Source organism: Mytilus edulis, chromosome 1 (assembly GCF_963676685.1).
Source record: "Mytilus edulis chromosome 1, xbMytEdul2.2, whole genome shotgun sequence".
In the NCBI taxonomy this organism is placed as follows: domain Eukaryota; kingdom Metazoa; phylum Mollusca; class Bivalvia; order Mytilida; family Mytilidae; genus Mytilus; species Mytilus edulis.
Genome location: NC_092344.1, coordinates 98,499,625 through 98,516,850, shown reverse-complemented (window position 1 = coordinate 98,516,850; position 17,226 = coordinate 98,499,625). Strand labels below are relative to the sequence as shown.

The 17,226-nt window shown below is 33.5% G+C and overlaps 1 protein-coding gene across 1 annotated transcript; it reads right to left on the bottom strand.

Moving 5' to 3' along the window:
- Nucleotides 1–5,998: 5,998 nt before the first annotated feature.
- LOC139493026 (uncharacterized) lies at nucleotides 5,999–7,114 on the bottom strand. Its single transcript, XM_071281199.1, has one exon. The coding sequence runs from the start codon at nucleotides 7,112–7,114 to the stop codon at nucleotides 5,999–6,001; it is 1,116 nt and encodes a 371-aa protein (XP_071137300.1).
- Nucleotides 7,115–17,226: the final 10,112 nt, after the last annotated feature.

Here is a 17,226-nt window from a genome sequence, read left to right as displayed (position 1 = left end):
TCGGACTTAAAGGGTATACTTGAAGATAAATTCTGAAAAATAGATAATCATAAAATAAATATTTGAAGGTACTCAGTTGTAAATCAACTACAAAAAACGGAGGCCTTTTATCTAAAACTCAACTTCTTATAAAAATGTCTACTTTAAGTTGTTTTACAATGTCATTTCAATTTGTTATATTTTTCTTTGTTTAAATATTACTTGAAAATGCTGCCTCTGGCAACACATCGTGCTTCAAGAAAAGTACTCGTTATTCAAAACATAATTTATCATGTTTGCACGTCTGTCATGACCACATTAATTTAAAGAATTATTTACACGTTTAGAGTTTTTTCTGTAGAAACTTTCATATGTAGCGTCTCTATCATTAAAAACAGTGAGATTAATAAAACGTGAAGAAGGTGTTCATTGGGGAAAAATGAAAACACTTATTTAGTATCCAGATTTCAAACTGATATTAATCTGAAAACACTTATGTCTTAAAAAGTGTCGTTAATTAACAATTCGGTCTATTCGGTGCTCGTGATTCGGTGTAAAACTACTATTGTCATTAACATTTTATTTTCATAAATTTTTTTTCGGTACTGTTGTTCTTTTTTTTGGAATTTATATATACATGCATATACCGTTTACATGAACGATTTGTTATATCGTCACAAATACGCATGCATACATACATTGTACTTATTAGTACGATACACGTTTTAATATAAAAGTTGGATGTGCAATATTTAGTTTTGCTTTAATATATTAATCATGTATGTTTTTTGTTCACCTACAAAAAAGTAAATATAACTCAACATGCAGACATCTTATACATTCAGGTATTTCACATCCAATCTTTTATGGTAATATTCTTTACAAAGCACAAAAATGTCAGTATTCACCTCAAAAGCTTACAAAACCTTTAAACAGACTTACTAAGAAGGGATATAGTTACGATACTGTTGTCAGGTCATTAAAGATTGCATATTTTGGTTTTAGTATTGATTCACTTATAGGGTTTTTGCATCACATTTTTTAAAACTGTTGTTGGCATGGCACGGGTTATGTTCTTCTCATATATTTTATGATAGTATGATAAACTAATCCCTTAACGGGAGGGATTGTGCCTGATATTCATATGTTGAAGACATAATCTTTCAATCAGTTTAATTAAGGTCTGGAGCTGGCTTGTCAGTTAACTGCTAGTAGTCTGTTATAATTATTTATTTATTATTGTCATTTTGTTTATTTTTCTTTTGTTACATCTAACATCGGACTCGGACTTCTCTTGAACTGAATTTTAATGTGCGTATTGTTATGCGTTTACTTTTCTACATTGGCTAGAGGTATAGGGGAGGATTGAGATCTCATAGACATGTTTAACCCCGCCGCAATTTTGCGCCTTTCACAAGTCAGGAGCCTCTGGCCTTTGTTAGTCTTGTATGATTTTTAATTTTAGTTTCTTGTGTAGATTCGTAGTTTAGCATGACGTCTATTATCACTAAACTAGTATACATATATTTTATGGGGCCAGCTGAAGGACGCCTCTGGGTGCGAGAATTTCTCGCTACATTGAAGACCCGTTGGTGGCCTTCGACTGTTGTCTGCTCTATGGTCGGGTTGTTGTCGCTTTGACACATGATTCCCCATTTCCTTTCTCAATTTTATCAGTACTATTATCCTTTCATCAAGTAAAACTATTAAATAAGTGGTGGAAATGTCTAAACAAAATATGACTGTTCCTTTTCATATTCAAATATATTATAAGGTCATAAAAATTTAAAAAAATGTGTATTTAAAAACGAATTCTTCGTTAACGGTTTATGATAATTAAGTGATGTAACAAAAAATTAATGACAGTCATAGACAGTAATAGATGATTAATACCATATATGCATTCTGTGGGGTAAACCAGTGCTTTAAGGACTCAATCGTTTTACTTATTGCATGACATAATTTGATATTGATTAAATATTATATATTATGTCAAGGTATTTTCATTTCAATAAGCTCGATCCGATTATTCTTTTTGTTATGGGCAATAGTACGCAACCGTTCCTTTATAACATTAGTCAATTGAAGAATTAAACCACATATTAAACAATACTATGCCTAATGAAGGGAATTCATATATTTCAGACAACAAGTTACCGAGACATACACGAATTATAGAGTTCATAGAAACCGAATCAATAACTGAACAGTTTTTTTTACCTCAATATATTTAACTTATCCGTTTATGCAGAAACCATTCTTTTCTCAAATCATTTTAAAATTCTTCTGATATACCTCTGTAAATAATTGAGCTAGCAGCGTCATAAAAAGCGTAATCACATATTGTACTGAAAGAAATGTTGCTCATGTTAGTACAAACCCGGTAATAAGTCTAATTCGGTAGGTAATATTCGGGTAAAGGGGTGGGATTGTAGCTACCCAATCGGAAAGGGGACAAAAGATACCAGAGGGACATTCAAACTCATAAATCGACAAAAAACTAACAGCAAAATGTCTAAAAAGGAAAAAAAACCAGATAAACAATACTACAAAAACACAACATATCCGCTATCATTTATAACGCTATATTCCATAACGTTTGAAATAAACTCGTGATGGCGTAAATAAAACTAACGAATAATTAATATATGAGTCAGACTTAATTGTAATTATCTGTTGTATCATTTATCTCTTTTCTTTCCTTAAGTTGAGCTTGACTATCATAACTTTTGTAAAAAAATATTCCAAATGTTATTCTGACAAACTTGACGTAATGACAAAGTAGGAGACTCGCTTTTCACAATATTTTTTTCTTTTTTGGTGTCAATTAGAGGAGAGACGACAGTTTAGGTTCTGGGTGCCAAACTTTCCAGATCACGTGGTACGTTTTAAGCATTCTTCGTCATGTTTAAATATGCAAAAAGGTCGATTTGTTGATGCTTATATATCGATAGTCCTCTTTTGCATGCATGAAAAGTATAAATCTATCATATTTATGAAAATCATAACTCACCTGGGTGTCAATGTTCTGTTGACGCCATCTTTTGGAGACCAAAAGAAATATCACTGAATTAATTTTTAACAATAACATCAGATGTTGTTTCTGTAAAAAGAAAAACTCCAAAGAATATTCAAAACAGAAAGTTCCTTATCAAAAAGCAAAATCAAAGTCCAAACACATCAAACGAATGAAAAAACTGTCATATTCCTGACCTGGTACAGGACTTGTGTAGACAATAGTGGATTAAAAAAATATAAACCTGGTTTAATAGCTAGCGTTACCTCTCACTTGTATGTCAGTTGTATAAAATTACATTGTATTTACAACAATGTGTATACAACAATGTGTGAGACAAACAAACGAACATAAAAGGTAACATTTCAGAAATTGGGATACAGCAGTCAACATTGTGTTATTTACTCAATCACTATAAAAACAAACAACTATGTGAACAAAGAAAAACAAAAGAGCATATAGACAGAGCACAGAAGCAAACATGAAATACAAGAATACAAAAATGGCTTAAACACAAGAACACAATGGCGGGATGTATAGATACCGAGCCACGTGCGTCTTTAAGATATTACCAAAATGTTCTAAGCAGTAAAGGTAAAACATATAAGAAGACAATTGAAAAGAATACTATAACACGTTATTAAGATAATTAACAACGTCAGTACCTAGAATATGTACTTTAAAACAATCATGCATTATTCGTGAAGTTTATAAGGAATATTTATCAACAAGGTCTACACTCTTGGTATCTTTTTATGAACTCTTTTCTTTTGCCTAACCATGATTCATCAACTAGTGATCAGAAACTAGTCAAGTTTTATAAATTCTGAGAAGCAGCTGCAAGCTCTTGAATACTGAATCAGTTGGGACATGTATATCCTTTATGCAGGTGAAGTTAGTATATTGCTGCTAATGTGGCGGAAACTGTAATTTCGAAATTTAAACCGACTCATTTGTCACAGATTCTGTTACCGAGTTGACCGCGAATGTCAAGGTCGATGTGTAAGTCTAAAAATGAGGCATATGTGTCTGTTGTTTCTTTAGTATCAACACTTGGTCAGCACCCCATAAGGAATATTCATGTCCTGTTTGGTTTCATTCCATTTAGTTGTTCTCTAAAAGAACACATTTGTACGTATTGTCCAAATATAGGGTCCTATGTTAAACGAAGTCCCCCGCCGGTGGTTATCTTAAATGATGGATCCGGTACAAAGTAACAACACTTAGTAAGCACCTCATAAGAAACATTCATGTTTGGTTTCATTCCATTCAGTGGTTATTTTCATACATTAACGCTTAGAAAAAAGACTGTATACCTGTCATTTATCATTGTCATCAAAATAATTACTAAAGTACGAGTTTTCTCATTGACACTCATGCTTCATCTTTATGTTTATTAATACCTGTAACTTTTATTCTATGTATAAATAGCACATGTGTTTTAATCTTTTATTCATATTGTATCTTGGATCAAACTTATTCGTCCAGTGTATGTTTACTTGTTTTAGTTTAAACTGTGTCTGTTCGATGAGTTAAGCTTTTTTCAATCCATTTTTTATAGTGACTTATATTAGTGTGTATTTCATGTAATTTTACACTGCTGTCAGGTTAAAGTGAAGATTTGTGCTTGGATAAAACATTTAAACCCGCTTCATTTTATATGCACTTGTCCGTAGTCAGGAACCTGTTGTTCAGTGGTTGCCATTAGTTGGTGTATTGCATACCTGTTTTAATTTTTTTGTCTGTAAATAAATTAGACCGTTGAATTTCCCGTGTGAATTATTTTACTGTGGTCATTTTGGGGCCTTCTATAGCTTGGGTGTGAGCTAAGGCTATGTGTTGAAGGCTGTTCAGTAACCTCTGATTGCTTTCTTTAACTTCATTGTGTCTTGGATTGAGAGTTGTCTCATTGGCTGTCATACCACATCTTCTTATTCATATGGTTTAGATTAACTTTTAAAAATGATCTGTTTATTGAATGTTCAAATTAAACTCAAATGCATAATAAATGTTCAAGTCATCATTGTCCAAAATCAACTCCTCCCATGTATTTGTCAGTTTCATGAAACAGTGAGTTGTAGATTATAAGCTCCTTAATTTTTTCTGTATAAGTAGGATGAAATGATCTGAGTAATAGCAGGCATTTGTCATTATATGTGGTAACTTTCCAGTTGAGAACACAAGATCCAAAGTTGATCCATAAATATTAGTTTGGTTAGACACACACTGTTGATAATTCAATGTTTGAAAGTACTGATTACGTTGAGCGTAATGTGCAGGCACTGATTGTTTGTTCAAATTGAAGTCTCCTAAAATAATGACATCTTCAGACTCGGATGATGGACACAAATCTTGTATAGTTTTAACACATTCGGAAGAACTGCTGGATGGGGATTTATAGATTAATATCAAAATGATTGAACAGGTGCCTTTGGTAATTTTCACCTCTATGAGTTCTACAAAAGGAAGTTTTAAAGCACGAACAAGTTGTACTGCAAGTTCTTGTTTTGAGTACAAAATTAGTCCATGTGTTTGTTGTTGTTGCTTGTATGATAACTTATTACAGGTAAATCCATCAATGTTCATTTCAGAATTATCAAAACAGTATGCCTCTGTTAAACGTATAATGTCGCATGACAGGAGAAGTGGATCTTTCTGAATATCGAGGAAATGGTGTTTAGCAGACCGAGCATTCAGAAGAGATATGTTAACATGTGGACAGTCTGGTAGTAGTAACTGTGGTTGTGTCTTGCACATAAACCTCAATCTTTCCATTTCAGAATGAACAGTAGAGCTCACACGAATTCTATTAGCAGAAAAGTCAGTTAAGAAGAGTCCAGACAGTGAAGTTGATCTGCTTAGTGCAACGTAAGCTTGTCCAGTAGTGAAGTTTCCCCGGAATGAGATGAACACTTCTGTCAATGATTGTCCTTGGATTTTGTGGACGGTACAAGCCCAACAAAGTCTAATCGGGAACTGTTTTCTTGTGACTTGAACATTTTTTTATTCTAAAAGTGAAAAAGAAACTTCAAGTCTTTGAATAGGTACACTATTTGGTGGGAAAGACGACAAATTGTATTTACTCTGAAGAATGGCTTCTTTCCCAATTTTGATATCTGAGAACTGAACCAATACTGCCACTGTTATTTGGTCATTTAATATGAATCCAGAAATTTTTCCTTGAACCCAACTTGATAATCCATCTGAAACATCCAAGTTTTTTGTAAGCATAATCCTTGCTCCTATTTTTGGCTGAATTACTGATTTTAGACCTCCTGTGAATCTCTGATCATCTGGTAGATTTTTATGTTTCATACTCTCTGGTATAATGTCTACAGCTGTTAAGGTATATAATTTTGCAGACAGTTCTGACAATTTTAGTTCATTGTATGAATCGACTCTTGCATTAGTTGTATAGACATGCAACATATTGTCATCTTCTTTTGTTGGTTCTGTAATTCTTGTTTCTAAAATTACTAGATCCTCATTTGTTTGTGATCCATCTCTAACTCTATTTAACAATCTAGCAAATTCAGCTTCATCTCTTTGTCGCATTATTTTTGTTAATTCAACTAATTTAAAGTTGTCCCAGAGATGAACACAGAGTCTAGCATAGTCATCTGAAGGTTGTTGAAAGACAAACTTTTGGCAAACAGGTTTAAGTTGGTAAAGGTCCCCGAAAGCTAAAATACTTATTGCTGCAAAATCATTGTTAGACTGGAAAATTTCTTGAAGGCCTCTATGGATCTGAAGAAAGAAATTACTCCCAATCATGGAAATTTCATCGATTATTATTAATTTGAGTTGAGAAAACTTGCATCTGAGAGTGTTGCGTTTTTCATCCCCTAGTCTCTGATAGCTCTTCCCATGTTGACCAAGCTGTAATTGCAGGGCAGAGTGAATTGTTAACCCTTGGATGTTATGAGCTGCTGTTCCTGTTGACGCCATTAACAAAACCTTCATTGATGTTGGTTCCTCCTCTTCTTTTCGTAGAGTTCGTAATACCATTTGATGGGATTTGCCTGTTCCTGCACCTCCTGAAATGAACGAGTAGAGAGGAGGAGGTTGTTCACTTTTTTGTTTTGCAGTAATAACATCTTTGCACCAGTTGAGAACCATTTGGAAGACAGTACAATGTTCATCATTCAAGGAGCGCGAATATGGCATCTGTATTCTACTTCTGAAACAAGTTGATTTAAAATTTCAGATGTCACTGGACAAGATTTTGACACAGAAGCTGTTGGTGTTTATTCTTGTTGTGATGTTTCTAATTGATCAGTGTCTAAATGTTCAAACTGCGGATCTATTTCTTCATTTTCCTGTTGGTATTGAAGGTTTTCATGTTGGGTTTTTAGAGATATTAAATCCCAATCTGTATCCCTAGGACCATTTTCTAAATATTCTTGCATTACACCATCTATCAAATCATCATATTGTAGAAAAGCTTTTTTTGCAGTAAGAATTGGCTGTTTATGAGCCCAATAGCTTTTCCGGAAACTTTCAAAATTATTTATAAGGTGATTTTCATTTCTCCATGGAAGGAACATAAAAAGTTCTGTTACTTTCAGGCTGGCGATCAATACTGAACTTGTGATAACGTATGATGAACTGTTTTCTCCTTTTCTTCATAGTAAAAGATTCACTCTAGGCCGTAGTAATTTCAATTTCTTCTGGCGCTTTCTGGATATTTACATCAAACGGAATACTTTCATTATTGATAGAGTCACCGAGTTGAAGGTCTGGTTGAATGCTTTCATCCCGATGTTGGGTATTAGTAGATTTCTGAATATAATATGATGCAAAAAGAGCAAGATTCCAATTTTCTAATGCCTTTGGACGCACTGCATATTTATCCTCTATTCCTAAAAAGCGATATACAGCTTCTTAGGCACTAACTGATCTTGCATCCTGGAAAGTCTTGGCACATTTTTTCATCTGTTGTTTGATGCCTTGATCAGCTGTCTCTTTACTTACAGCCTGAAGCAGTGTTCCCATCTCTCTCTCTTCTTTTGTAATATATGCAACTACATATTGTATACATGCATGGGATTATACAAGTATTACAAGTCCATGTTTGCTCCCCATGCATTTAGTATGATAGGATTGTAGTTATTTACAAATACATCAGCTGGAGAACGTTTGTAAAAGATAGTTCTGTCCTTTGTTGAGCTCAATAGACGTTCTTGGTACACATCTTTTGGGATTTCACATTGATCTAATATTTGTTTTGTTGACAATGTGTGTACATCATTTGTTTTTGACAAGAATTGTTTTACTGTAGTGAGGATTGCTTGAGATGTTGTTTTTTTCTGAGATTTCTGCTCTGGTGTTTCCTCTGGATGATCTGTAGATGGTTATGTCACAAGTGTTGTTGATGTTATTGGTGTGGGGAAATTAAATCTACATATCTTCCCTGTTTTACGACAAGATGCTGAATGAGTGTGTCGTTGTACTTGGTTGACTAGAGTGAATAATTTCTCATCTTAAAATTGAGAATGGAAATGGGGAATGTGTCAAAGAGACAACAACCCGCCCAAATAAAAAACAACAGCAGAGGGTCACCAACAGGTCTTCAATGTAGCGAGAAATTCCCGCACCCGGAGGCGTCCTTCAGCTGGCCCCTAAACAAATATATACTAGTCCAGTGATAATGAACGCCATACTAATTTCCAAATTGTACACAAGAAACTAAAATTAAAATAATACAAGACTAACAAAGGCCAGAGGCTCCTGACTTGGGACAGGCGCAAAAATGCGGCGGGGTTAAACATGTTTGTGAGATCTCAACCCTCCCCCTATACCTCTAACCAATGTAGTAAAGTAAACGCATAACAATACGCACATTAAAATTCAGTTCAAGAGAAATCCGAGTCTGATGTCAGAAGATGTAACCAAAGAAAATAAACAAAATGACAATAATACATAAATAACAACAGACTACTAGCAGTTAACTGACATGCCAGCTCCAGACTTCAACTAAACTGACTGAAAGATTATGATTTCATCATATGAACATCAGGCACAATCCTTCCCGTTAGGGGTTTAGTATCATACCATCATAACATATATGAGAAGAACATAACCCGTGTCATGCCAACAACTGTTTTTAGAATAAATGTGTTTAGTTCCGATGCAAAGACCTTATCAATGACTCAATATTAACGCCAAAATATGCAATCTTTAATGACTTGACAACAGTATCGTAATTATATCCCTTCTTAATAAGTCTATTCAAAGGTTTTGTAAGTTTCTGAGGTGAATACTGACAACTTTGTGCTTTATAAAGAATATTACTATAAAAAATTGGATGTGAAATACCTGAACGTATTAAAAGTCTGCATGTTGAGCTATATTTACGAATAATGTCTTTATACCGATGATAAAATTTAGTAAATGTTTTGACTAGTTTGTGATATCGAAAACCCTGGTGTAATAATTTTTCAGTAATACATAAATTTCTCTCGTTAAAATCTAAAACATTGTTACATACACGAGCGAATCGTACAAGTTGAGATATATAAACACCGTAAGATGGTGACAAGGGAACGTCACCATCTAAAAACGGATAATTAACGATAGGAAATGAAAAATCATCCCTTTTATCATAAATTTTAGTATTCAGCTTTCCATTAGTGATATAAATATCAAGATCGAGAAAAGGGCAGTGGTCATTGTTAGTATTAGCTTTATTTAAAGTAAGTTCAACAGGATAAATTTCATTAATATACATACTGAAGTCGTCATTATTGAGAGCCAAAATATCATCCAAATATCTAAAAGTATTATTAAATTTGTTTATCAGATGTTGTTTCGATGGGTCTTTGCTTATTTTTGTCATAAATTGTAACTCATAACAATACAAAAACAGGTCCGCAATAAGTGGTGCACAGTTAGTCCCCATTGGAATTCCGATAATCTGACGATATACGGAATCCCCAAAGCGAACAAAAATGTTATCTAGTAAAAATTCAAGGGCATAAATAGTATCAAAGCATGTCCAATTAACATAGTTTTTTTGTTTATTGCTACTAAAAAATGACCTAAAAGAGTTTGAACATATATATTCACATTCTGATTTTTTGAATGCCCATTTAATTAGGTGTGTGAATTTTTTCTTAATGAGAATGTGAGGCAATGTGGTATACAGGGTAGAAAAATCAAAACTTTGAACAGATTCAAAATCACCAATATAAGCATGCAATTTATCAAGTACTTCCAACGAGTTCTTGACACTCCAAAAGTAATTTATTCCACTATTTTCGAAGGCCTTATTTGAACAATTTATTATCAGGTTTTTAATTGTACCAAGTGTGCTGGTAAGAAGAATAGACAATTTAGTAGTTGAACAATGGCTTGAAGACGAAATAAATCTATATTTGTAAGGGGTTTTGTGTAGCTTCGGAAGCCAATACATAGTTGGGACTTTCATTGTATTTGGCTCTGCTTGTAAAGCGGTGCCTAAAAGTTTATGTTTGTTACAGATTTCTTGACTTGGAAGACGAGCAGACACATATCTGTCTACAAATTCTGCAATTTCAGAACAGGTATTTTTTCGGGATGAGGAGCATTTTTTATCCACAATACACCGTGTGCATGGGATGAACCCATTTGCTGAAATTCTATTTTGTAAAAAAAAGTCTATTACTTCTCCTAATGGGTTAGCATCTGACAAAATGAGATCTTTCATCAGGCAATCCAAACGATATTGGAAGTGACATGCTGCAGTCGTTGGGTTAGACCTTAGCCAGGAACACTTATCCTCCAACGTCATTCCTTGAATATCAACTTCTTTCAAATTAACACTTCTTTGTGAAGCAATAGCTTGTATAGTATCAATCCATTTTAAGTCCGCAGCTGATAGTGTTATGAACCATGTGAATATACCAAGCTGCTTAATGGCTGCTAGCAACTTAAATTGTACTTTTTGTCAGTAAGGGGGAGTACCTCTTACTGGCGGTATCCTACATCTTTGAGTAGGAATCGATTGATTATTTTTGGATTTTTAACAGTGCTTACAGTTATTGGTGTTGCATCAACAGACCCTTCAAATGATTTCCTCAAAGCTACGCCAATACTGTCCATAATTTGCTTAGTTTCAGTAATAGCTTGTACAGCAAAAAGATATTTTATATCTGCGCCAAAAGTTTGATTCTCATCCAGAATTCTCTGTTGAAAATACTTCTTTGCAGTCAATTTTATTGGACGTTTATAATTTCATCCATACTTTCCAGTACATAGAAGATGGGGGAAAGCATATTTCTCAAAATGTTCATCCATGAGTACATGTATTGGTATCTTCCCTTCTCCGGGAAATATACTAAGTATCTTATCAACAACAGCAGCTTGGTCTGTGGGCTGAATACATGTATCAAATCTTACACCTCGTAAATTAGCTACAGGATCATCAGTATCATCATCATTTTCACCAGTTAAATCATAAACATTTCCATGCATAGACTGAACCTGACTGTCAACTTCTGTTTCTCTATTTACAATCAAGTTTTCATCTGTATGTGCACTTGTTGATGGTGTATCTGTGATGAGTACACTTGTTGATGGTGTATCTTTGATGAAAGCACTTGTTGATGGTGTATCTTTGATGAAGGCACTTTTTGATGGTGTATCTTTGATAAAGGCATTTATTGATGGTGTATCTTTGATAAAGGCATTTATTGATGGTGTATCTTTGATGAGTGCACATTTTGATGGTGTATTTTTGATGAGAACACTTGTTGATGGTGCATCTTTGATGAGTGCACTTGTTGATGGTGTATCTTTGATGAGTGCACTTTTTGAAGGTGTATCTTTGATGAAGGCATTTATTGATGGTGTATCTTTTTCGAAAAACTAAGGATGTTCTTATCCCAGGCATAGATTACTTTAGACATATTTGGCACAACTTTTTGGAATTTTGGATTTTAAATGCTCTTCAACTTTGTTCTTGTTTGGCTTTATAAATATTTCGATATGAGCGTCTTATGTAGTCGAAACGCGCGTCTGGCGTACTAAATTACAATCCTGGTACCTTTGATAACTATTTGATGAGTGCACATGTTGATGGTGTATGTTTGATGAGAACACTTGTTGATGGTGCATTTTTGATGAGTGCACTTGTTGATTGTGTATCTTTGATGAGTGCATTTTTTGAAGGTGTATCTTTAACGAGTGCATTTGTTGAAGATGTATCTGAGATGAGTGCACTTGTTGATGGTGTATCTTTGATGAGTGCACTTGTTGAAGGTGTGTCTTTGACGAGTGCACCCGTTGAAGGTGTATCTGAGATGAGTGCGCTTGTTGAAGGTGTATCGTAGACGAGTGCACTTGTTGGTGTATTTGAGATGAGTGCGCTTGTTGAAGGTGTATCTTAGATGAGTGCACTTATTGATGATGTACCTGAGATGAGTGCACTTGTTGGTGGTGTATCTGAGATGAGTGCACTTGTTGATTGTGTATCTTTGATGATTACACTTGTTTATGGTGTATCTTTGATTAGTGCACTTGTTGATATGGTGTACCTTGATGCACGTTTGAATCATCTACATTTTCAGAGTCATGTACAATTTCATTCTCTGTGATGTCTACCCACATGTCCTTGTCCTCAGCCGTACTATCACTAACCCAATCCTCATTTACTGTAGCACTTTGATAAAGATGGTTATTAGCTTTTAGCCAATGAACAGCAGCTAATACAATATTAGGTCTAATGTATTGAAAATGAGTAGTGACTTTTGTAAGAGATCCTCCTTTTCAATCTCAGAGGAATTAGTCCTGCATCTGTAGGTGTACGAGGTAAAGAACTACAAACACTATTTTCATGAATTGGAACGTTAACCACTGAACCCTTTATTCCACTCTGTCTACCCTTTGGCAAAGCTAAAAGTTTCATAAATGGAATGCGTCTGGAGATTAGTCTCTTTTCAAGTGATGATAGTTTTTTTTTAGCTCTTCTGGTTGAGGAGGACATTCTATTAAGTTAAAATTTGCTTGTGGTGGAATTTTGTCATGTTTGATGTATGTTATGCAAGTATTACATAACCATTCGTGATTTAGAACTGTTTTTCTTCCAGTTATACATTTTTGAACAATATCTAATTTGGTTTTGGAACATTTTTGTTCTCGGACTAGTTGAACACTTCTTCGATTCAATAGGCGTCTACAACATGTGCAGACAAAGTTAGCAAAATGCTGAATATTTGCTAAAAACTTCTTAGTTGCTGCATCACACGATGCTGAATATGATTTTCTTAATGTAATTTTTCTACTACGATCTTTCTTTTTATTTTTTGATTTTGTAACATGATCTTTCTTCTGTCTCCAAGTTGAAAGAGTTTGTCTTTTTTTTGCTGTAAAGTTTTGTTGTTCTTCAAAAGTCAGAGTGGATTTCTGGTCTTGTTTGCGTTTTCTATCTTTTAACTTATCTTTTGATTTTGTAACATGGTCTTTATTCTGTCTCCAAGTTGACAGAGTTTGTCTAAATTTTGCTATAAAGTTTTGTTGTTTTTCAAAAGTCAGAGTGGATTTCTGGTCTTGTTTGCGTTTTCTATCTTTTAACTCATCTTTTGATTTTGTAACATGATCTTTCTTCTGTCTCCAAGTTGACTTTGTTTGTCTATTTTTGCTGTAAAGTTTTATTGTTCTTCAAAAGTCAGAGTGGATTTCTGGTCTTGTTTGCGTTTTCAATCTTTTAACTCATCGTTTGATTTTGTAACATGATCTTTCTTCTGTCTCCAAGTTGACAGAGTTTGTCTATTTTTTGCTGTAAAGTTTTGTTGTTCTTCAACAGTCAGAGTGGATTTCTGGTCTTGTTTGCGTTTTCTATCTTTTTGATCATCTGTTGATTTTGTAACATGATCTTTCTTTTTGGGATTAGTTGACTGGATGTGTGTATTCTTTTTCCTGATCACTAGCAATTCTTGCAGACCAAGCCTTTCCTTCTTTTCTAGCTCGCGTTTTTTGTCTTTTGATCTTTCAGCTAATTTTAATGAGTTTTATAAATATACACTCTAAACTTTCTATCCATGAGTATTCATTTTGTGATTTTGTCTTTCTATCAAATATACACTATAAACTTGCTATCCATGAGAATTCATTTTGTAATTCATTTTGTGATTCATTTTGTCTTTTTTTCTAGTGTTATTCTGATCAAAATACAAAAGAAGGAAAATACGTTAGTTAATCTAAAATACCTGTGATGGAGTAACTTTGGTTTTCAAGAAATTTTACTGAATGCAATCATAAAATTCTGTGATGACATACAGTTATTGTGATTGTAAACCTGATAAATGTGTTTCCTCTTTTTCTTATGTGGAGAGAATTGCAGCATTGGTTACATAATTTCTACCTGACTATGGCTTTATATTTTGGCAGATAATAACTTGAATTCATGTCAAATTTTAGAAGTCATGTCATTTTTTTCTATTTGAATGAAGATAATATACCTCTTTAAAATTAGATTTCTGCTTTTCTGTAGATTTCTGCCTTTTCCTGTCTTTTGCCATTTTTTGTGAGTTACTGATTTTCTCCAGCTTAGGCAAGGCTTCACATTATCTGAATAAAAAAAATGCAATTTATAAAAGGTAAAAAAAGTGAAAATGAAAAATCATAAAAAAATAGTTAGTTATGAATGTAAAAAATTAAAATTTGGGGGCGTCAACTAACTTCTCCACTATTTTAACCATTTTATCTTTCAGTTACAGTTACCTAGATATTCAGCCTAAATTTTGACTTACCATGCAATATTGTTGAAGCAATTCTATTCCATAAAGCTTCCTTTTTTCAGTTTTGTAAAATGCTGTCTATTTTTTCTAAAATTTTGTTTTTATTAAAATCTACATAGGTACAGAAGACATAACATAAATAGTAAGGAACATATATATTGTTATTAAAATATATTCTTTACATTGAATGATCAGACATAAATCATACTTAAATCACAATGAAAAATGTTAATGTTATGATTAGTCAGTAATGTTCAGTCACTTCTTTCGTGTCTTTAAGATATACAAATGTAAAACTTTAAAAAAAAAAAAAAAAAAAAAGACATTGTTTAGGTTTGTGTCTATTGATTATCTTCACATATAATCCTTAGATGTTCCAGGAGTATTATCAGATGTTCCAGAAGTATTATCAGATGTTCCAGGAGTATTATCAAATGTTCCAGGAGTATTATCAATTGTTCCAGGAGTATTATCAGATGTTCCAGGAGTATTATCAATTGTAAGAATCTCTTGCTCAACTTTTGGAATTTTGTCAATGGAAACAGCCTCTTGTGAAGAAAATACAAAAGAGTCATCAGTAAAATCTGCCTCCGACTCATACGCATCTAGTCTTCTTTTTAATGTGAAATTTTGTTTTTTCACGTCTGCCATCTGTTTGCCGGTTTCTTTGTATTTCTGTATTTTTCAATTTAAACTCAATTTCTCTTGTTTTGCTGTCAGTTTTTGTGACCTCTTGCAAACACTGCTGCAATGGAAACTTCATCTGTAAAGTTGTTTCGATTAGCTCATCCACAGTTTTGTTAACAGGTACAGCTTGTGCTGGGGCCATCTTTGTGGTCAAAGTTGACAGTGCACCTTTTAATTGACATGATTCTGCCATCAGCCCTTCTCTCATTGAATCCAATTCAGTCAGGTGTTGTTGCATTTTTACTTGCAAATAAAATCTACATTACAAATATCCCACACCACAAAGATAAACATAGTTGCCAACTGTGTACCAGGCTGTATCAATGCTTCAAATGAAGGCAACATTCCAAAAGAAAAAAAAACAAGTTTGATATCAATACTTTTAGTGAAATGTTAGATCCTTTTATGATAAGATAAGAATGATAAGTAACTTATCACTGAACATTTGAGACAAGTGTTGATGCTCAAAAATAATTTATCAATTAAATAATTTATCAATTATGTTTTGTCATAGGATCAATTCAAATATTGGTAACTTTTACTTAATGTGAATGCAGCCAGAATTCAAACTGACAGCTATAATATATCAACTTGTCTCTATAATATGTCAACTAGTAGCTATAATCCCTCCTTTTTGTTTTAACGCCACTTTTAAGCACCGCATTTCGGCTATTTCGTGGCGGTCAGTTTTTATTGGTGGATGAAGCCAAAGTGCCTGGAGAAACCCACTGACCTTCATTAGGAAAAAAGGTAGCTATAATATATCAACTGGTTTGATGAAAAACCTTATAAACAATCAATCAATCTTTTGATATGACATACATTGTGTAGTAATAATTGTCTTTAAGTAAGTGTGACAGAGTAAACAAAATAAGGTGAAGGACTGAATGTAATGAACAGTACTTTATTTGACCTTTTTAACTTTTTTTGATTGGAGCGTCACTGATGAGTCTTTTGTAGACGAAACGCGCGTCTGGCGTATATACAAAATTTAGTCCTGGTATCTTTGATGAGTTTATTTACAGAATTCGCCAAATAGGTTTACCAGGACATCATTTTTGATGCAAACTTACTACGTTGAATTTACAATATTGACATGAATACAAAGACAACAAATAAGTGCATAGTTATTTTAGCCATCTACTCACATGCTACAAGCTCTAATGGCAGAAAGAAGCCAGGCAGCATAATGCTTTACAGAGTTAATATTATATATATGTGCATACACATGCAAGCAATAAAAAAGCTGTACAAAGTGAATGAAATTATGATTTGATAGTAGACACTGCGAGTAATTGTTACCGCCACCACCACTGTGGAGGATCACCTTATGAAGTGTAAATATTTCTTCATAAAAAGACATAACCATGCAATGTGACACTTGGCAATAATGAAATCAAAGCAGAGGTGAATGATTATTAGCTCTAAAGTATTAATTATTTGGTCTTCATTTTGCTACATAAATTACAATTCAATTATCTAATTTTCTATCATTTAGACTTGGGATTTTTGATTTACCAAGTATCACATTAAGTAAAACTTGAGGGTACTTTAGAAAGGGACAAAATGGATGTAAAGAAATCATCAGCAGTATTGCTTATTACATCAATTAATAATTACTGAATACTGAATTCCAAGTTACAATTACACATATCCTCAAATTTTACTTGGTGGCATAAACATTGAAAACATGCGTCACATATACATGACATGCCTAACACAAACACATATACATTGAAAACATGCATCACACAAACATAACATGCGACACACAAACAGAAAGTACAAAATAATTACCTTATGTAACTGCTTATGTGGCAAAATAAG